General features: G+C 44.8%; 1 protein-coding gene across 3 annotated transcripts in view; it reads left to right on the forward strand.

The window, feature by feature from the left end:
• The window catches only part of XYLT1 (xylosyltransferase 1), a 343,232-nt gene that overhangs the window by 290,053 nt on the left and 31,687 nt on the right, over positions 1–21,492 (forward strand). For all 3 annotated transcript variants that reach the window (XM_043454981.1, XM_043454983.1, XM_043454984.1), the window contains exons 7-8: positions 17,114–17,330; positions 20,590–20,766. In XM_043454981.1, coding sequence (XP_043310916.1) covers positions 17,114–17,330; positions 20,590–20,766 — 394 coding nt within the window. The remainder of the gene's footprint in view (positions 1–17,113; positions 17,331–20,589; positions 20,767–21,492) is intronic.

The following is a 21,492-nucleotide window of genomic DNA, read 5'->3' on the forward strand; positions in this document are numbered from 1 at the left end:
TCAGAACTTAATCCTACAGTTCACAGGATAATTTTAGCATGTTAATGTGTTTTGTTTGGCCTTGGTGCTGGTTTGGTTTTGTTTAATTCAGGTGCTTCATTTGAAAATTAATAGTGCCATTAAAAAACAGCAATATTTCCAGCTCATCTTAAAAGATCCACTTAAATGTCCACTTACTCTGTGCCTGAATTTTCTCATGAAGGTTGTAATTTTGTCGTAGACAAAACCCGTGTTCTACAGGACCCTGCAGTGCTTGCTGCCCTCTCCCCTCCCTGGCCCCACTGGCCTGTCATTTTGCCCATCTCTTATGTTAATGTTCTCCACCGCTGCTGCTGGAGGTGTCATTTTGGCTGACTCTGTGATCCACTTTGCCCAGATATACACAGCAGGGAGAGACATAGGCAAGCAGTGGGCTCCATTTCCTGAGTTTTCAAGAAGTAATCCCAAAATCCTTGTGTTGCATCACTTTCCTTAATTTTGACTTTGACTTCATCCAGCTGTCTGTTTATAGATCTGTTTATAGATCTTGTCCAACTGACAGTCTGCATTCTTTACATTTAATAGCAATCCCCAGACTTGAAGTTGCTCTGTAAATTATAGTCACTCAGATTCCATGGAGGTGGTAAGTTACCAGAACTAACCCAGACTTTGGTTCCCCACCCTTAGATAGAGAATGAAGACCCATCTTCCCTTCCAGATAACTTATAATACATGGTTTGTGCAAAGTTACTTCATGAGAAAAAAAATCCACTGTAAGTTGATAAACTTGTGTCTAAATCACATCCACCCTAGTATTGTTGTTTTAGCCTACTCAGTGTTTATGCTCTGTCTGCTGTTTCCAGGCACTGTGCTAAGAACTGGGTGTGGCACAGAGGTTAAGATTGTGAATTTTGGGAGTCATGCCTCCTGGGTTGGAGTCCTGATCTACCATGTCCTGGCTGTGTTGCATTGGACTGGTGACTTAACCTCTCTGAGCCCGTTCCCTTGTCTGTACGATGGAAATATTAATGGACTTATACTCATGAGATCATTGGCAGGATCGAATGAGATGCTGTGTATAAAGCATTTGGCACATCATAAATGCCCTATGATGGTGATGGTGATGGTGGTGGTGATGATGGTGATGGTGGTGGTGTCATTGATGATAAACATCAGACTGAAATGCTGCAGGCGGGAGAAATAAATAGACGATGTACAGGCCAGGGTTGTGCCTTTGGGTTTTGTGAGTATGTCTTGTCCAGTTGATGTGCCTCAGGAGTTGACAGGTGGTACCCAAATAGCACAGCAGGATACAGGGCAGGATGAAGACTCAGGCTCAGGAGATATTGCTTGCACCTCCCTCTAAAACCCTAAAACCAAGGCTCTCTGGGCAGAAGAGCTCACAAGCTCCAACACTCATGCATGAGTCCTCAGCCAGGAATCACTCACTTAGATGAGTTAAGGATTTAATAGTAAAATGAGCCATCAGCCACCACTGTCTCCTCTTTGGCAGCTGAGGCCTCCTTGCTGTGGGAAAAAGCCTCAGTTCAGTTCAGTTCAGTCGCTCAGTCCTGTCCGACTCTTTGCAACCCCATGAATCACAGCACGCCAAGCCTCCCTGTCCATCACCAACTCTCAGAGTTTACTCAAACTCATGCCCGTCAAGTTGGTGATGCCATCCAGCCATCTCATCCTCTGTCGTCCCCTTCTCCTCCTGCCCCCAATCCCTCCCAGCATCAGGGTCTTTTCCAATGAGTCAACTCTTCGCATGAGGTGGCCAAAGTACTGGAGTTTCAGCTTCAGCATCAGTCCTTCCAATGAACACCCAGGACTGATCTCCTTCAGGATGGACTGGTTGGATCTCCTTGCAGTCCAAGGGATTCTCAAGAGTCTTCTCCAACACCACAGTTCAAAACATCAATTCTTCGGCGCTCAAGCTTTCTTCACAGTCCAACTCTCACATCCATACATGACCACTGGAAAAACCATAGCCTTGATCAGACGGACCTTTGTTGGCAAAGTAATGTCTCTGCTTTTTAATATGCTATCTAGCTTGGTCACAACTTTCCTTCCAAGGAGTAAGCTTCTTTTAATTTCATGGCTGCAGTCACCATCTGCAGTGATTTTGGAGCCCCAAAAAATAAAGTCTGACACTGTTTCCACTGTCTCCCCGTCTATTTCCCATGAGGTAATGGGACCAGATGCCATGATCTTAGTTTTCTGAATGTTAAGCTTTAAGCCAACTTTTTCACTCTCCTCTTTCACTTTCATCAAGAAGCTTTTTCGTTCCTATTCACTCTCTGCCATAAGGGTGGTGTCATCTGCATATCTGAGGTTATTGATATTTCTCCCAGCAATCTTGATTCCAGCTTGTGCATCTTCCAGCCCAGCGTTTCTCATGATGTACTCTGCATATAAGTTAAATAAGCAGGGTGACAATATACAGACTTGACATACTCCTTTTCCTATTTGGAACCAGTCCACTGTTCCATGTCCAGTTCTAACTGTTGCTTCCTGACCTGCATACAGGTTTCTCAAGAGGCAGGTCAGGTGGTCTGGTATTCCCATTTCCTTCAGAATTTTCCACAGTTTATTGTGATCCACACAGTCGAAGGCTTTGGTGTAGTCAATAAAGAAAAAATAGATGTTTTTCTGGAACTCTCTTGTTTTTTCGATGATCCAGCAGATGTTGGCAATTTGATCTCTGGTTCCTCTGCCTTTTCTAAAACCAGCTTGAATATCTGGAAGTTCACGGTTCACATATTGCTGAAGCCTGGCTCGGAGAATTTTGAGCATTACTTTACTAGTGTGTGAGATGAGTGCAATTGTGCGGTAGTTTGAGCATTCTTTGGCATTGCCTTTCTTTGGGATTGGAATGAAAACTGACCTTTTCCAGTCCTGTGGCCACTGCTGAGTTTTCCAAATTTGCTGGCATATTGAGTGCAGCACTTTCACAGCATCATCTTTCAGGATGTGAAATGAACCCTAGCTAGGCTCATCTTCCCTTGTGTCACCCACGGGAGCATCCTAGGCGAGGCTTGGCTCTGGTTCTGCACTGATGGTGTGTTAGGAAAAACTCTTTTTTTTTTTGGTGGGAAATGACAGAAACTCAGCTCAAACTTGATTAAAGGGTAAAGGAAGTTATTGTATGATTCAACATTAGTATCTGACTTTGGACATAGCTGAATCAAGCAGTTCAAATGATATCGTCAAGCCCAGACTCTGTTAATTCTTGTAAAGATTATTTCTTATCAGTCTGGAGAGGGTTAAAATAAAGTAAACACAACACATCAAGTAGTCAAGTAGTTCACTAGCAGAAATATTTTTTAATTGAGGTATGACTGACATATTAGTTTCAGGTATGAAAGTGAATGTGTTAGTTGCTCAGTTGTGTCCAACTCTTTGTGACCCCATAGACTGTAGCCCACCAGACTCCTCTGTCCATGGAATGCTCCATGCAAGAATACCGAACTGGGTTGCCTTTTCCTTCTCCAGGGAAGAAGGAATTCCTCACTCATTCCTGGGTTGGGCAATCCAGGGATTGAAACTGGGTCCCCTGCATTGCAGGCAGATTCTCTATTTTCTGAGCCATAGCATTCAATAAATGTGTATATTGTAAAATGACCACCACAATACGTCTAGTTAATATCCATCACCACCCATAGTTACAGTTTTTTCTCGTGATAAGAACTTTTAAGATCATAGCAAATTTCGAATATACAATATGGTATTGTTAACTGTAGTCACCATGTTATACATTACAGCCCTCGACCGTATTTATTTAGTAACTGGAGGTTTGTTTCTTTTGACCCCCCCTTACCCATTAACTTAACCTCCGTTAGTTCTCTTCCCCTTTGTGCTGGTTTAATTTTCTGGCTTCAGATGGTGACCCTTCTCAACATATTAGCCTCATTTTACTGATGAGGAAACTGAGGCTCAGAGAAGTGAAGTAACTTGCTTAAGCTCACACAGCGAGGGCAGGGCTAGGACTCAGGCCTAGATGAATGTGTCCCCAGAACCCAGACTCAGAATGCTGCATGATGCAGCCTGTCTGTTCGGATCCTGCTTTCTTCCAATATGCTGGGTGGCTTCGGGGCAGCCGCTCTGCTACTCTGGGCTTCGCTGTGTTTGACAAACACAGTGGTCGAACGAGACGATCTCCAAATGCCCTTTCATTCTGACGTCCCGTGCTTGGGGACCAGCCCTTGCACAAGACGACGTGACAGAGGCAGAGGGTTTAAAAGACAGAAAGATGGAGAGGGACAGAAGCAAGCAGTGAGATACAAAACAGGCCACGGGGTGCCTCCATTTTTAATTCCACGTGGTTTCTAATAGCAGTTTTGACCTTCTGTCCCTAGCTCCAGTCTTTAGCAGTCAATTTGGACTTCCAGCTCCCGCTGCTAAGAGATGGCATAAAGGCAAACTAGTATTTTAATAGCTACCCAATTGGTTCTGACTGTTCCTATAATTAAATGAAGGAGAGTGTAGTGTTCACTGTATTTCCTTGTTTTCCTCCAAAAATGAAGTAGCTAGATATATTGAAAGACATGTAGTGCAGTTATCATTTTCCCAGATAATCTCTGCAGGGCTAGCAGAAGCAGGTGCCCTGAATAAGCAGGTCTTGGCAAACATCCCCAGGAACTCCTGGTTTCTGCTCAGAGCATCAGAGAAGTTCCCCCAGATCCCAATAGCCTGATCAAGTCTCAGAGTGTGGGGCCCCTTACAAGGAGATGAAAAGAAAAAATAATTTCCCTCAGCCAGAAGAGAGTTTCTGGGACTTTCCTGGCCTTGGTTGGTATAAGTGCTCAATTAATTCAAGGTCTCCAGGGTCCCAGTGCTCCGTCCTGGGGCGTAGTGTGGGGTATTGGTGAGGGCATGGGCCCTGGAGTCCAGACACCTGTATTAAAATGTCAGCTCAGCGTGTGATAGCCAGGGGACTCTGACAAATGGCTTCGATTCTCCAGGCCTCCATGTCCTCATCTTCATAAGACCCAGACATGGGGGGATCGTCTAGATCACTTAAGACCCAGTGATGTGGGGATTGTGGAGGACTCAGTAGCCTCACAGACCACAGGAAGCATCTAGCCAGGTGCCACTTTTGAGTGTGTTATCCCATTTCAGAGATGAGTACAACTGAGGCTTGCAAAGTTGCTTTAACGTGCTCCAGGTTCCACACAGCTGGCATTGGAGCCAGGTTAGGTCTAACTGTTATCACCCCATTTTAGTGACTACCTCTGAGAGGACCCGTTACTTTGAGTTCTTAGGGTGTGCAGCTGAAAGAGCAAAATTCTACTGATTTTAAGCAGAATTATTTTTTAAAAGAACGATGGAGGAAAATCGGCCCATCCCCTACTTTCTAGAGTCAGTCTTATCTACATTGTGTTCATGATCCACCAGTGATAACGTGAGATTATTTGGGGGAGTTCATGAAGGAGTGTCATGGGAGAATTTGTATTGAGTTTATGTGCATCAACAAAAATTTATATAATTATTCCAGTACTTCACAGATATTATGCTTAGAATAAGACTAAGTTAAAAAAAAAAAAAAAAGAACAGTTGAAGCTATCTAAAGTTGGTTTAGAAAAGAAATATTGAGGGCAGTCCCATACAGACTTCGTAAAGCCTATAGCATAGCTGTTAAGAGTCCAGATTCTGGAACCAGACTGCCAGGGTTCACATGTTCCACGCTCATCGGGTGTGTGGCCCTGGGTAAGTTAAATCAATCACTTGTGCTTCAGTTTCTTCATCTGCAACATGTGAAGAATGATAATAAAACCACCCTCCTAGAACTGCTGCAAGAATTAAATGAGGGGATACGTGGATAAGCTCTTGGAATAGTTAGTTATGCATATTCAGTTGATGACAGTGGTGATAATGGTGGTGGCGATGGGGACAGTGCTGGAAAAACCTTAAAGATGATGTGTGTCCACGTGATTTACATTTTAGAAACACTTTTTACAATTCTTAGAGAGACAACTAGCATTCCAAATGTAAGACGCCTAGACCAGAAGGAAGCTAGGAGGGGTCCCAGCCCTCAGGTCACAAGTGGCATAAACAAGTTTCTTCCTGTTCCCAGGTCTGGGATCCACCTGCTAGAAGCAGTGGTCCCCCGCTGGCATCAGAATGGCAGCTGAGCAGATTCGCCAGCTCTTCTCTCTGACATTGAACTAATCTTCAGGCCCAAAGCTCCCTTGATGTATAAACAGGCAACTGTTTAACCAAAAGTTGGCAAATCCGTTGAGAGCCTGGCCAGGAACCTCCTCCAAGCAAATCTGCTTTCAGGAGGCCCGTTGGTGCCAACTTGCTTATCAGGAAAAGAACTCTCTCCCCATCTGTCTTGTAGCACCATGATTGATGGGAGGAGATAATTAATATCTCATCTCCAATGGGGAAAGCAGATTGCATTCCCCTCTCTCTTTTCTTAAACCCAACTGGTGAGTTTATCACTGTTTGCATGTTCACTTTATTTAATCCAGTTATGGCAGCCATGTCAAAATAAAGCTTAGCATCACTCAGGCACCCACGCAAAGCTGTGTACACAGCTCTGTCGGCCTCCTCATAGGTTTTGAGGTCAACTTTAGAACTTTTCTTTTTTCGAAACAATACATGTCGAAGTTAGAACATAGACTAGAAGAAAAGTTTGTGCAGTGTTATCTCTGAGATAAAGAGTATGTTTTTTCACTCCCTTTTTTGCTTTATTTTGTGTTCCATGCCTAGGGAGACCTACATTACTTTTATAATTAGAATGTAATGCAGTAGATATCGTTTTTAAATTTGTGTGAAATTTAAAATAGGGAAAATCAATTAGTCCTCAGTGGGCCTTTAGACTCTCAGAGGCACAAGCTGATTCGGGCCCTGAGCGCTGGAAAGACCATGGGCCACCCAACCTGGGGTTCTTGGTTCCAGGATTTGGGTCCCTGACTCTGCATTTCTGCTTAGGCTGATTTTTCTTTCATTCCTGAATGTGAAACTCAAGTCAACTTTCTTGACCCAGAGTGTATGTAATATAGGGTTTACTGTGTGCCAGAGACTGTCCTAAATGCTTTATAGATATTAATTCTTTCAATTCTCTCAACAATCCCATATATAAGTACAGTTGTTATCATGCCCATTTTCTACATGGGAACACTGAGGCTAGAGAGATTAAACAACATACAGCTTGGAAATGGGGAAACAGGCTTGAACACAGGTGGCCTGGTTCCAGGGTCTAGACTCCAAGCCGCTGTGCTATACTGATTCCCTAAGTATGTTCATCGTGGAGTTTCCGGCCACGTTCAAGCCACATGTTCTTATGGATGACACGTTCCTTCCACCACTCAGATCAGACCTGCCTCTCCTGTGGCTCGTCTCCTCTGATGTGAGGTGGTGAAGCTCAGCTTCTGCCTGTAGCTCTCACTCCCACCACTTTAGTTTCTCTTCACTCATTTGGGCTCCTGCACACGCTGTTTCTGTCTCCTATAAAGCTCTTTCCCACAGCTCTTCAGATGACTGATTCCTTCTCATCCTTCTTGTCTATGTCGCCTCCTCAGCAAAATCTTCCCCAACAATCTTCACTAATTAGGTCCCTGTCTCTTTATTTTCTGTCATTGTACTGTTTTCCTGTATAACACTTATCACAAATGTCTAATTATATGTTCATGTATTTTGTAGCTCTTTATGACTACTTACTTATTTATTAGAGCAGTTTTACAGCCTTCTGATGAAGAGTGTGGAATCCAGAGCCTGACTGCTAGGTTTGAATCCCTCCCTTAACACTGACCAAGTGTGTAGCCTTGGGAAAATTACTTAACCTCTCTGTATCTTTGTTCCTTCACTTGTAAAATGAATTCTCATAGGATTGTGATGAAGGCTAAATGAGAGAATATATATTAAGTGCAAGGAATAGGACTTAGAAAGTAGTAAGTGCTCAATAAATGATAAGTATTATTGTTTTCCCTCTCATTCTAGAAGAGAGAAAAGGACAGAGCTCATGTCCATCCCCTTTCAACCATATTCTCAGCACATAGACTTGGAGAGCTGCTGAATGAGCAAATGACCCAAGCTCTTTTGCTCTTCCGACTACTGCAGAGTAGGGACTGACAGCTGACTCCAGCCCAGGTCAGGAAGGGGCATAACCCACACTAGCATGTGAGAAATGGCCAGCAGATCCGTTATGGATCCCTTATGCCAAACTAGGAGCTTAATGACCTGAATCCTCACTGACTGTGCCTTGGAAAGATGGGAGGGTTTTGTATTTGTGGCTCTCAGACAGAATTCAGGGTGCTGGTGATGCTTGTCACATCTGCCCCCACAACTGTGGGTATCACAGGAGATTCACTGTGGAGGCGCTGGGCTTCTGTCCTTGATGCTGAAATGACATTGCTTTTCAGAACATAAAGAGTTTCTTCTCCTTAGCCCTGAAGTGCCCTACACATGCCTGTCTACAAAGTCCTAGAATAGAGAAGAGAAGCGATAGAAGTTTTAATTTTCCAGCTTGATGATGGAAAATGTTAAGTATCTTGGTGAACATTTATTCAGTTGTGTCCGACTCTTTGTGACCCCATGGGCTGCAGCAGGCCAGGCCTCCCTGTCCATCACCAACTCCCAGAGTTCACTCAAACTCATGTCCATTGAGTCGGTGAGGCCATCCAACCATCTCATCCTCTGTCATTCCCTTCTCCTCCCATCTTTAATCTTTCCCAGCATCAGGGTCTTTTCCAATGAGTCAGTTCTTCGCATCAGGTGGCCAAAGTATTGGAGCTTCAGCTTCAGCATCAGTCCTTCCAGTGAATATTCAGGGCTGATTTCCTTTAGGATTGACTGGTTTGATCTCCTTGCAGTCCAAGGGACTCACAAGAGCCTTCTTTATCACCATAGTTCAAAAGCATCAATTTTTTGGTGCTCAGCTTTCTTTATATTCCAGCTCTCACATCCATACATGACTGCTGGAAAAGCCATTGCTTTGACTAGACAGACCAAGCACTTGCTAAGTGCTGAGCAGTATGCTAAGCCCTCTCCATATAAAATATAATCTCATATAAACTCTGTGAGACAGGTATTATGATGATCACAGTTTCCACATAAGAAGCTGAGGTGTCTCATATTCAGGTCACCCAAGGTTAATGGCAGATCCAGGACTTTTACCCAATATTCTGGCTCCACAGACCCAGGTTTGGCCACTGTGTAACGTGGCTGTTTTGTGTGGGCCCTTCACATAGCTGGCTGACTTCAGACACTGTGTTTTCATGCTTTGCTCCATGACTTTGTGTTTAAACTGAAATGCTTAGGTTGTACTTATACTAAAGAGTAATCTGGGTTCAGTGACGTATCACTGGACAGGAGAAGAGAAGAAGTAATTTTACAGGCTGTGTGACTTTGGATGACCTTGGCTCATACATCCTCTGTGGGCCTCAGTGTGCTGGGGACTTTTATCTATAGAATTAGTTATATTAGCTAATTGCTGAGATTTCTTCTTGCTCAAACATGCTGTAAAATCTGAGGGGCAGAGTTCTTTCTTTCAGAATTCATTATACGACAAGACAGTTCTGGAATAATTCCACACTTGATGAATATGCTGAGATTGTAGCCAGGGAATTAACTGAATTGAGAGATTTCTTTAGTGTCTGTCTTTTCTGGGGCCATTTTCAAAGGCTACAGATTACTTTCTCAGCTAACTTTTTCTCCCATGGGGGAGATTCAGAACCCCAGGCCCCCTCCATCTGATTAACTCTGATGCTCAACTGGTCCTTGTGATATCCCAGTAGAATCATATTTAGCTATGACTTTGTCCCATATTGTGGCAGTAGAGTCAAATCTCAGGAAGACAAACCATTCCTGGGAGCCCGGAAGGTAAAACCAAATGTAAGCTATCTCATGTTTGCCCTTAAGTAACCTGTTCTGAAGACAGAGTTCCTTGTGAGGTCTGGCAAGAAGCCTCTTCCAACCAGCAATGAGCCATTTTGTCTTGGTTCACTCATTTCTGGGCACTGCCTTTTTGAGGAAGAACAAGTTCTCAGATCCTTCATTTGAGTTCTTTTGGAGAGACCCCAGCGAATTGGGATGAAGAATGGGAAAGTAGTTAAGCACTTGCATTGGATTCATCCAGACCTGAATTCAAGCCCAGACCTGATCAGTGTGTGACTTTGGAGAAATTACTTAACCTTCCTGTGACTCAATTCCTTCACCTGTCAGATGTGTGTTAGAAAATTTTGATACCTGGTTAACCAACAGCAGCTACCTCCTGATTGCCTGACAGATGTGGATGTTACTCTCCCCTTTTTTCATTCACCCAACAGGTATTTATTGGGCACATGCTGGATGCTAGGCACTGTGCTAGGCACTCTTCTAGGCACTAGGGATACCGCAGTGATCAAAAAGAGACAGAAATGGGGAAAGGATAGTTAGGGAGTTTGGGGTGGTCATGTACACACTGCTTAGTGTTATGTGTCAGATGGGAGGGGAGTTTGGGGAGAATGGATACATGCATGTGTGAGGCTGAACCTCTTCACTGCTCACCTGAAACTATGACAGCATTGTTAATAGGCTGTACCCTCAAAGAAAATAAAAAGTTCAGGAAAAAAGACAAACATTTCTGCCTTCTTGGGGCTTACATCCAGTAGTACAAAAGGCAATAAATTAAATAGATACCTTGTGCATCATATTAGAAAGTGAAAAGTGCTATGGAGAAAAATAAAACACCAGAGGAGGCTTGGGGAGGGGTGTCATGTCTGTGGAAAAAGGAACTGGTGATTGGGTCAGCCCGTTGTTTGGGTGGAGTCTTACTAAACACTTTGCAAGGAATTTTGTAAATATCACCCATCACACTTTCGCAGCTGATTTGGGAGCTCGTCAGAACAGGTGTCATGGGCTCATCCTACAGGTGAGGCAAGTGGCATTCAGAGAGGGTGAGTCAGCCCCACACCTCAGTGAGTGCAGGGACAGCATTGGTACCAGATCCTCGTCGTGTCTGCTCCTCTATGATATCTCCTGTTGACCCTCGGTTTCCCTGGTAACTAGGTCACCTGGAAACAAAACTAAAGGGAGGACAGCATCACTGGCCATCTTCTATGTAATGGGCCTATTGCTGCACATCTTCCCTCCATCCCTCAGGTGGGCGAGCCGTGCACCTTTTCCTGGTGGGCCAACACTGATGAAAGACTCACCCAGGTGTTCACAAACTTACTTTGGTTTCCAGCCTTTACCTTTTCAAATTATGGTAAATCCACGCGGGGGAATAAAAAGCAAAACCACTGCCTAAAGAGCTTGATTCTTTTTGCCTGCTAGATTCCTACACTCTGGGCCTCTTCCACCTTCTCTCAGTCCAGACCTAAGTTCCCAGTAGCCCCTTTCAACCCAGGAACTTTTCTGAGACCTGGGCAATCTGTGATCTCTATTTCCTCATAATTAACTAAAGCATGCTTTTGCGGCTTATCGGTTTTTGAAGGCAGTAAGTACAGCAGACAATCTCCCAAACCCCGTAAATATTTTATTTTGGAGATTACTGCATAAATATTGTATTTGGATATTGCAGTCTGGGACATCACATTAAAATTGCAAGATGATGCTGTTATCCAATCTAATGGAACATGAAATTTAAAAGCTGGTCCATGGCAAGAAAAATTTTGCGTGTCGTCCCACCTGTATTTCTTCTCTCTCTCTCTTTCCCTCAGTTGTCTTGATTACCATGTAAGTTTTGATAAAGTATCTAAAATTTAAAGGTTTAAGCACAGTTAAGTGTACCCACCGGACATTATCATCTAATTGGCACCAGCCAGAGTCGAGATAGGATTTTCTTTTCCCTGCCTCAGTGGCTTCCTTCAGTGAATCAGTTATAGCTAAGTTTGGTGTCAGTAAGTGCCATTGTGAGTGTATTGAAAACCCTTCACTGGGTCACTCCCCAGAGAGAATGTGGCTTTGCTAAGGATAGTGAATTTTACACTTGGAAAGAAAATGTTAGGGAAAGGTCAGGACCAGGGACACTGGAAACCTGGGTCTCCTGGTTGGCGTCTACCCTGTGTCATCAGAAAAGTTTTCAGCCTCCTCTGGGCTCCCATATATCCGTCTAGTGCTTGCCCCACACCCTCTTCCTCGGTGTAAGAGTGACTTAAGAATGTCACAGCTGTCCCTTGTTATTGTTCAGTCACTAAGTTGTATCCGACTCTTTGTGATCCCGTGAACTGCAGCACGCCAGGTTTCCCTGTCCATCACCAGCTCCCGGGGCTTGCTCAAACTCATGTCCATCAAGTCGGTGATGCCATCCAACCCTCTCATCCTCTGTCACCCCCTTCTTCTCTTGCCCTCAATCTTTTCCAGCATCAGGGCCTTTTCCAATGAGTCTGCTCTTCACATCAGGTGGCCAAAGTACTGGAGCTTCAGCAGCAGTCCTTCCAATGAATATTCAAGGTTGATTTCCTTTAGGATTGATTGGTTTGATCTCCTTGCTGTCCAAGGGACTCTCGAGAGTCTTCTCCAGCGCCACATTTTGAAAGCATTAATTCTTCAGCACTCAGCTTTCCTTATGGTCCAACTCTCTCATCTGTAGATGACTACTGAAAAAAACCATAGCTTTGACTGTAGGGACCTTTGTCAGTAAGTGATGTCTCTGCTTTTTAATATGCTATCTAGGTTTGTCATAGCTTTCCTTCCAAGGAGCAAGAGTCAGCAGTGATTTTGGAGCTCAAGAAAATAAAATTTGTCACTGTTTCCACTTTTTCCCAATCTGTTTGCCATAAAGTGATGGGACTAGATGCCATGATCTTAGTTTTTTGAATGTTGAATTTTAAGCCAGCTTTTTCACTCTCCTCTTTCGCCTTCAATAAGAAGCCCTTCAGTTCCTCTTCATATTATGCCATTAGAGTGGTATCATCTGCATAACTGAGGTTGTTGATAGTTCTCCCAGCAATCTTGATGCTAGCTTGTGAATCATCCAGCCTAAACAGTACCTTAGAGACTACCTAACTCACCATTATTACAACTGGTGGTCTGTGGGCTGGATTCAGCCTTGGGGTATGTCTTATTTATCCATAAAATTTTTTTTAATGGATTTGAAATTCTTTTAGAAAATGCATTCTCTACATCTTTGCTGATTCTACCTACCCTGTTATCTTATACTCAGCCCACCTCACACACTTAGATTATTTGTCTGATCCCTGTAGGCATTTAATTTTACAACCTAGACCTAGCCCAACTTTGCCAGTTTCCCATGGGGGAAGTTAGTCAAGGTCATTATTTTCCAAACTCACCCAGCTGGTTATTGGTAGAGTCACGTTGTGATGAGATGAAAAGCACATTTTAACAGAATTAAGTCTATTCACCACCAGCATCCCTGTAATCACCATTTTTATTACACTAGCATCAAGTTTCCCTAAGAATTAAATCTATTACACCATTGTGCTCAGTGACTGACCAATGTCTGGGGGCAGGCCCTCTCTTTGTGCAGAAGAAAGAGCTATAGGTGAGGGTTTATCAGTGAGGTTTCAGGCAGTTCCCTCTAGTGGATTTGTGGGAGGCTCAGTGGGAGAGATTCTTTCTAGAATTGAGCGTGGCCAGCAGGGTGGGACCATCTCCAGCTGCTATATTCTGCCACTGCCCTGCAGTGTTCCAGAACCTGTAAGGTAGGCAGAAAGGAGGAAGCTTGGGTCAGCTCTAGTGAGTGTAGCATCTGTCTTGAAGGAGACAGGCAACTCTAATGTGAAGACAGAGGTGAGATCTGTCATGGAGACACAAAAACCTGTAGAGATGCAGTGGGGGATGCAGCCTGGCCTAGTGGAAAAGTGGCACTAATGTGCCCCAGCCATGGCTACCTACTCTACCTGGAGGCTAAGAACATTTGCACCCATCACAGTAGTGATAGTGATAAAGGTGAAATCATTAAGGAATGTATTAGTCTGGACTTTTTCCATTGCAAGTGACAGAATCCTATTCCAAAATGCCTTAAGTACATTGCTAACAAGTCTCAGGGTGAGTCAGGGACAGCAAGATCCAGGGTCTCAAGCAAAGGCGTTGAAGCTTTGTCTGTGTCTATCTCCTCTCTCTCTCTTTTCTCTCTGTGTTTCTGTGATACCTCCATGGCCAGACAACCTCTATACACATGGTGACAAGAGGGCTGCCTGCAACCCTCAGCTTACATTCTTCCGGACAAAAATCCCCAAGAAAAGCCTTCCTTCCTAGTTTTTTCGGCAAAAGTCCAGAACCCAGTCTCAGACTCAGCTTGAGTTGTTCTCCCATCCCTGAAGCAATCATGGCAGCCCAGCAGGTGGTATACTCTGGTTGATCACGCCGAGTTGTGTGCCCACCCCTGGTGCTGGGGGTGAGGCAAACTAAGTGAGCTGAGAGTTGAGGGTGAGTGAATGTCCAAAATAAAATCAAGGCGCGGTTCCCACAGAAGCAAGGAATGGATGCTGGGCAGACAGACAGAAGGAAATGAAGTACCAATATGTGCTGCAATGTGAACCAAAAGAACCAAAGTGAAGTCGCTCAGTCATGGACTCTTTGCGGCCCCATGGACGGTAGCCCACCAGGCTCCTCCGTTCATGGGATTTTCCAGGCAAGAGTACTGGAGTGGGTTGCCATTTCCTTCTCCAGGAGATCTTCCTGACACAGGAATTGAACCCAGGTCTCCCATATTATAGGCAGATGCTTTAGTGTCTGAGCCATCAGGAAAGTCCTGCAATGTGAAAGAACCTTGAAAACATGATGATAGGTGGAAGAAGCCACATCTTGTGTGATTCCATCTCTATGAAATATCCAGAATAGGTAAATCCATAGATGGATGGCCAGGATCTGGAGGGAAGGGGAATAGGAAGTAACTGCTGATGAGGATGGGGGTTTCCTTTGAGGGTGATGAACTATTTTGAAACTAGGTAAAGATGACAATTGCAGATGAACTAGTGCTGTTGAATTGTATGCTTTTCAATGGTTTATTTTATGTTGTATGAGCTGGAAGAGCAGCAAGATCCCTGAGTCAGAAAACTTGTAAATTATAAACTCCCAAGGAGACAACCAGCTCCTGAGCAGCAGGGATCATCTCTGCTTCTCCTTGCCTTCCACCAGGGCCAGCCCATGCCTGGCACCTAGTAGGTGTGAAATTAATGCTAAGTGAAAATGAACTGAGAGTTTGGGCCAGAAGTCTTGGCCCTTGCTCTGCCCACCCTCCCAACAGCTCCATCCACCTGACAAGCTCTTTGACCTTTGATTTCTGTGTCTGTAAATTAGGGAATGCTGATTTTGCCTTGCCTGCCTCACAGAATCCTGTGTGTGTGTGTGTGTGTGTGTGTGTGTGTGCGCGCGCGCATGCGCGCGTGTGTCCTAGAGAAGGAGTTATTAATCTGAGGTTCATGGACAGAATGTAGGGGTCTGTGACTTTGAATAGGAAGAAAATGATTTTCTTTTTTTTACCATGCTAGGTATTTTTGCTCCGTGGGCTTTTCTCTAGTTTCAGCGAGTGGGGGCTGCTCTCTAGTTGGCGGTGCACAGGCTTCAGTAGTTGCAGCTCGTGGGCTCAGTAGCTGCGGCTCCCAGGCTCTTGAGCACAAGCTCAGTAGTTGTGGGGCACAGGCTTAGTTGCTCCACGACATGTGGGATCTTCCCAGCTCCGGGATTGAACCCGTGTCTCCTGTATTGGCAGGCAGATTCTTTACCACTGGACAATCAGGGAAGCCCAGGAAGAAAATGATCTTAATTTTCACTAAACTCTAATTGAAATCCAGCTAAATGTAGGATAACAAACCATCATAGTATTAGCAGCTGCTGTTGGAATCATATAGTTCCTTTTTTTTTGTCCATTCTCCCTGTTGTGTCCCCAACAAGTGATTGAACTCGTGACCCTTGCATTGTAAGCTCAGAGTCTTAACCACTGGACTGCCAGAGAAGTCCTAGGAATCACATATTTTCAAATCATATTGTAGTTGATGCCTCCATGCCTAAATATCATTTATGCTCACCTCTTCTTCAAAATTACAATAGTGTTTAGACCTACTGTAAGATCTTGTTATTAAATGTGTTAAAAAGAAAGCATATGTAATTATCATAAATTTGGTGTTTTTAAAAATATTTTGCAATCCTCTATATAGTGTGTGAATCAAGAATCATGTGAATTACCATGCCATCACTTTGGTATTTATGGAAATATTTTGTGACCCTGTGTATTTTTGTTGCATTTAAAAGCATTATTCTGCAATGGGATAAATTTAAGAGTATAGGATTAACAGATAGTTATATGTAAAATAGATGAACAAAAAAGATTTACTGTATAGCACAGGAAACTATATTCAATATCTTTCAGTAGCCTATAAAGGAAAAGAATCTGAAATATATGTATGTGTGTGTGTATATATATGTATGTGTGTATATGTTACTAAATCACTTTGCTATATGCCTGAAACTAACACTGTATTGTAAGTAAATATACTTAGTTTACTGATCAACTAATTTTAAAGAATAAATTTAAAAATAAAAGCATTGTTCTGAGATGAGGGTCTATAGCTGTATTCACCAAATTCCAGTGCATCTGTGGCATAAAAAGGTGATTTCAGAAGTTCTCTAAAGAGGAAGCAGATGTAGCAGATGATCATTGCCATCTAACAGTGCTGGGCAGGCAAGTGTCCTAAGCTCCTTAAGCCTCAATGTCTTAATCTGTAAAATGGGCATAATAATAGTACCTGCCTCACAGGGTTACCAGAGAAGGCAGTGGCACCCCACTCCAGTACTCTCGCCTGGAAAATCCCATGGACGGAGGAGCCTGGTGGGCTGAGGTCCACGGGGTCGCGAAGAGTTGGACACGACTAAGTGGCTTCACTTTCACTTTTCACTCTCATGCATTGGAGAAGGAAATGGCAACCCACTCCAGTGTTCTTGCCTGGAGAATCCCAGGGACGGGAGAGCCTGGTGGGCTGCCATCTATGGGGTCGCACAGAGTCGGCCATGACTGAAGCAACTTAGCAGCAGCAGCAGCATAGGGTTACAGAGACCAGCCTCACTTGTGAAGATCAAATGAGAAACTACACACAGATCCCCCAGCTCAGCACTGAGCATGTAGTAGGTGCTCAAGAAATGGCTTTATGGCCAAGACATTCCCTGACAGATGGTAGTTTTGACCATTTCTTTTGGACTCTGGGTTGAGCTCTTTCATGCCTAAACACGATTTTGTCTTGTCCAGATTCATCCGGAAACAGGGCCTGGACCGGCTCTTCCTGGAGTGTGATGCCCACATGTGGCGCCTGGGGGACCGGCGGATCCCAGAGGGCATTGCTGTGGATGGGGGCTCAGACTGGTTCCTGCTAAACCGGAAGTTTGTAGAGTATGTGACGTTCTCCACTGACGATCTGGTGACCAAAATGAAGCAATTCTACTCCTATACTCTGCTTCCTGCCGAGGTGAGCATCTGGGGAAAAATCCCTGAGAAAGCTAGGGTCAGGCTCTAGCCTTTGGAGCAAAGTGGATGCTGAATTTTCGGTGAAGCTACATGGGCATCAATACATTGTTCTCCAAACATCCAGAGGAAGATGGGGAACTGTACCAGCTATCAGGGACCTTACTCTCACAGTAGAGCCCCTGGTCCCATCCAGTCTGGATGGAGGTTATTGTATGGAATAGATGCACAATGCTGCCACCAGCAATCTATACAGTGTCTTTCAAAGTGTAAAGTAAAAAAGGCAGTTCTTCCTCAAGACACTTGGCTCCCATCAGTCATAAAATCATCACAATATTTTTGTTAGAACAACTTTATTGCCATTTTCTAGAAAATTGCTATTGAAAAAAATGCAAAGCTGTCATATCTACAATGCCGATGGTACCCACAGAGTTGTGCAGTGCACAACCTGCACAACTGTATATGTTGGCTTCTTTGGAGACACCCATACCGACTTTTGATAGCTCCTCCACAGTCACCAATCCTGTAACAACTTTTCCACACCAAAAATTCCTTTTCTAATTTTAAACAGTGTTCTGTCATTCCCTGACGAACAGTAGTTTTGGCCTCATCAATCACACCAGAAATTCCAGTGATCACCAAACCAGGGCTACTGTTGGGTTTGCTCTACCTCCTGCATTGACAGCCATTGTGGCCAAATGCTTAGGACTCAACATTTCTTGTTGGCTTTTGCAACTATTTGAAAAGCTCTCAGAAGTCTGTCACCACTTCTCAGACCTCAGGATGGTAAACTGACTTAGTTCAGGGTGCCAGAACGAGATACAATAGAATGATGGTACTTCTTACAGTTTTGGAGGCTAGAAGTCATAGGTCAAGGTGCCAGGGTGGTCAGGTGATCGCTCTCTTCTGGGTTGCAAACTGCTTATTGACAGGTCTTATTGTCACATGGTAGAAGGGGTGAGGGAAGGGCACTAATCCCATTTGTGCAGACCCCACCCTCATGACAATCATTTCCCAAAGGCCCTACCTCCTAACACCATCACATGGGGGTTAGGATTTCAACCTATGAATTTAGTGGGTATGCAACCATTCAGTCTATTTCAGAAAGTCCTGTGTGTAAGATTTCAGGCTATTCTGAAACAGCCCCAGCCCCATCTGGAAATGGGTAGGGACTCAGTGCTATGGTGTTGCTCCTGACAACAGCCAGCAGCCTTCTTATCAGACCTGGGCAGAGAGATTCTAGATTAGTTCCCTGACCTCTAGTTCACTTTCACCCTAATCTCTAACTTCAGAAAACTCCAGTGCTGGCTTGGTTTCTATTGAGCCTGCGACACCTCCCATCAATGGCCCACCAGTCCTGGCTGTGCCCCATCTCTGGGCCACTGAGGTTCTGTGTTTCTAGGCCGAACAAGACAATGTATCTCATTTGATGGTTTCCACATCCCTCACCAACGTCTGGGGCAGGGCCAAGCTCTGAGTAGGGCTGACTGCTGACATAACTCCTAAGGCATGATGGGCTTGTCATCACTGGGTCAGGTTTTGCTATTCTGTATACATGTTAAGTCATCAGGTTTTAATCCTATTTCAGTGAAAATCACTTTTTCTCTCAATTCCAATAAACTCCTCATCCATTATCTTTTCTGTATCATTATAAAAAGACACAGGACAATTGATAATCAGGTACCTACCCCACTGCTTGATGGAGAATATGTTCCTGTTTGGACTTTTAGACAATTCAAGCTTAAAATGCAGGTTCACAGACATGTCATTTAGCATCACAAGAAGGTCAGCTGGGTGGTGTGGATAGAGCCTTATTTTATCCACTCAGCCATAGAGAAGAGACTGTTTTGGACTTTGTTTGATTTAATCAAGGCATGCATCCCAATGCTGGCTCTCTCTGTCCCACCCATCTGACCCCCTACCTCCCAGTGCACCCAGGCACTTTACATTCCAATGTCTCTATTAGATCCCACCTCCTCCATCCCAGCATTTCTGCCCTGCCCTTTTCCCAGACCACCTCTAGGGGATGAATTTAGAAGAAATCTGAAGGATGAGCCATGAGTTTGCCAACAGGCAGACACATATTCCCCAATAGTTTCCCCTAGGAAGCAGAGAGCAGGGGAAAGTATATCACCCTGGTATCTGAGGTTGTTATAAAACAGTGTCCACATAGAAGTCAGTGTGTGTCTTTCTCTCCCCATCTCTCTCTCTTTCAGCAGCTCCAAACATATGTCTCCGCTCTGGTCTCTCTTGTCACTCTCAACATTGCCTTTTTCTCAAGATTCCTAGGAGAGGTTGGCCAAGAGTCTCAGGGATAGGGGGAAATTATGGTGTCTGGTTCAGCACCATGGACAGCGGGACGCCCCAGCACACCCAACCTCCTTCCCTCCCTGTGTTGTCTGTGACTGGGGCAGGAGGGCATCCATGATTCTGGCCTCCCTCTCCCAGGAGTGAAATTCCAGGGCTTCAGTCTTTGTTCCAAGATATCTCAGACTGAATCCCTTTGGTTTCAGGTCTAGCCATTTGTAAAATCAAGAGTCCTTTGGCCCAAGGTTTTCTAGAAAATTGTCCCAATGTCTTCCTCTGGTCCTCATGTGTTGACATACCTTGTACTGTGCTTAGTCACTCAGTCGTGTCCAGCTCTTTGCGACCCTATGGACTGTAGCCTGCCAGGCTCCTCTGTCCATGGGGATTCTCCAGGCAAGAATACTGGGGTGGGTTGCCATGCCCTCCTCCAGGGGATCTTCCCAACCCAGGGATTGAACCCAGGTCTCCTACATTGCAGGCAGACTCTTTACCATCTGAGCCACCAGGGAAGCCCAAGAATATTGGAGTGGGCAGCCTATCCCTTCTCCGGTGGATCTTCCCAACCCAGAAATTGAACCAGGTCTCCTGCATTGCAGGTGGATTCTCTACCAGATGAGCTGCCAGGGAAGCCCTTAAGGGACTTTTTCCTCTCTGCTGAACAGACAGAGGATATACTGGGTCATAATAGATGCTTAAAATCAGCTTCTAGGCTTCTGGGGAGAGGCATCTTAGAGAAACACTCAGAGCAGTAACTGCTAAGCAGAATGTCACTCTGGACAAAACTTCCAGGGTGCTCTGGCTTGGCCTGGATGGGACTGACTCCATTTGCAGAGAGAACAGCTGAGTCTGCAAAAGAGTCCCTTCACTGTCATGTGGCCCCTGGGAAGGACCCCCACCCCAGCCCATTCAAAGGAGGCTGGGTGAGGTCTCAAGCCAGGCCCTTCTCTCCCCCGCAGTCCTTCTTCCACACGGTCCTGGAGAACAGCCCCCACTGTGACACCATGGTAGACAACAACCTGCGCATCACCAACTGGAACCGCAAGCTGGGCTGCAAGTGCCAGTACAAGCACATCGTGGACTGGTGCGGCTGCTCCCCCAACGACTTCAAACCGCAGGATTTCCACCGCTTCCAGGTGAGCCGCCCACCCAGCCCACCTGCCCTTGCCTTCCAGCCAGCGTCTGCAGGTGTCCAAGGCAGCCCTGCAGGTCATCACATCCCACACACTCCAGCCCCGGCTGTTGATGACAGTCATAACAACATCCACAATAGCCAGCACTTACTCATCACTAACACCATGCAAGGGACCTTCTAACCACTTGGCCCGTATTGACTCATTAACCCCACAATAGCCTTAGAAGATAGACACAGAGACAAATTATTGTTACATTTTAGAGATAGGGAAACTGAGGTAGAGAGAGATCAAAAACTTTATGCAAGGTCACACAGCCCAACATATCTGTTTTCAAAGGCTATACTTGCATCCATTTCTCTATGCTGCCTTTTGATCAGAATCTCCTGAAATATTTGTTTAAAATACATTTCCAGGTACAAACTTGGTTGGAGGGCAGAGTTCCTCAACCTCAGCACCCTTGACATTGTGGCTGGATAATTCTGTGTTAGGGTGGAGGGATGTAGGATATTTAAGCAGCATCCCTGGCCTCCACCTGCTAGATTCCAGAAGCACCCCATCCTCCACTGTGACAACCAGGATGTCACTGTTTAATGTCACTGTGGGGATCCAGTAGCACCCTGCAGACATGACAACTAGGAATGTCTTCAGATATCACCAGATATCCACTGGGGGCAAACACATCCCCAGTCGAGAGCTTCTGATCTCCAGTGAGGCTCAGGAATTTTT

The sequence above is a fragment of the Cervus canadensis genome, chromosome 32 (genome assembly GCF_019320065.1).
Source record: "Cervus canadensis isolate Bull #8, Minnesota chromosome 32, ASM1932006v1, whole genome shotgun sequence".
NCBI lineage: Eukaryota > Metazoa > Chordata > Mammalia > Artiodactyla > Cervidae > Cervus > Cervus canadensis.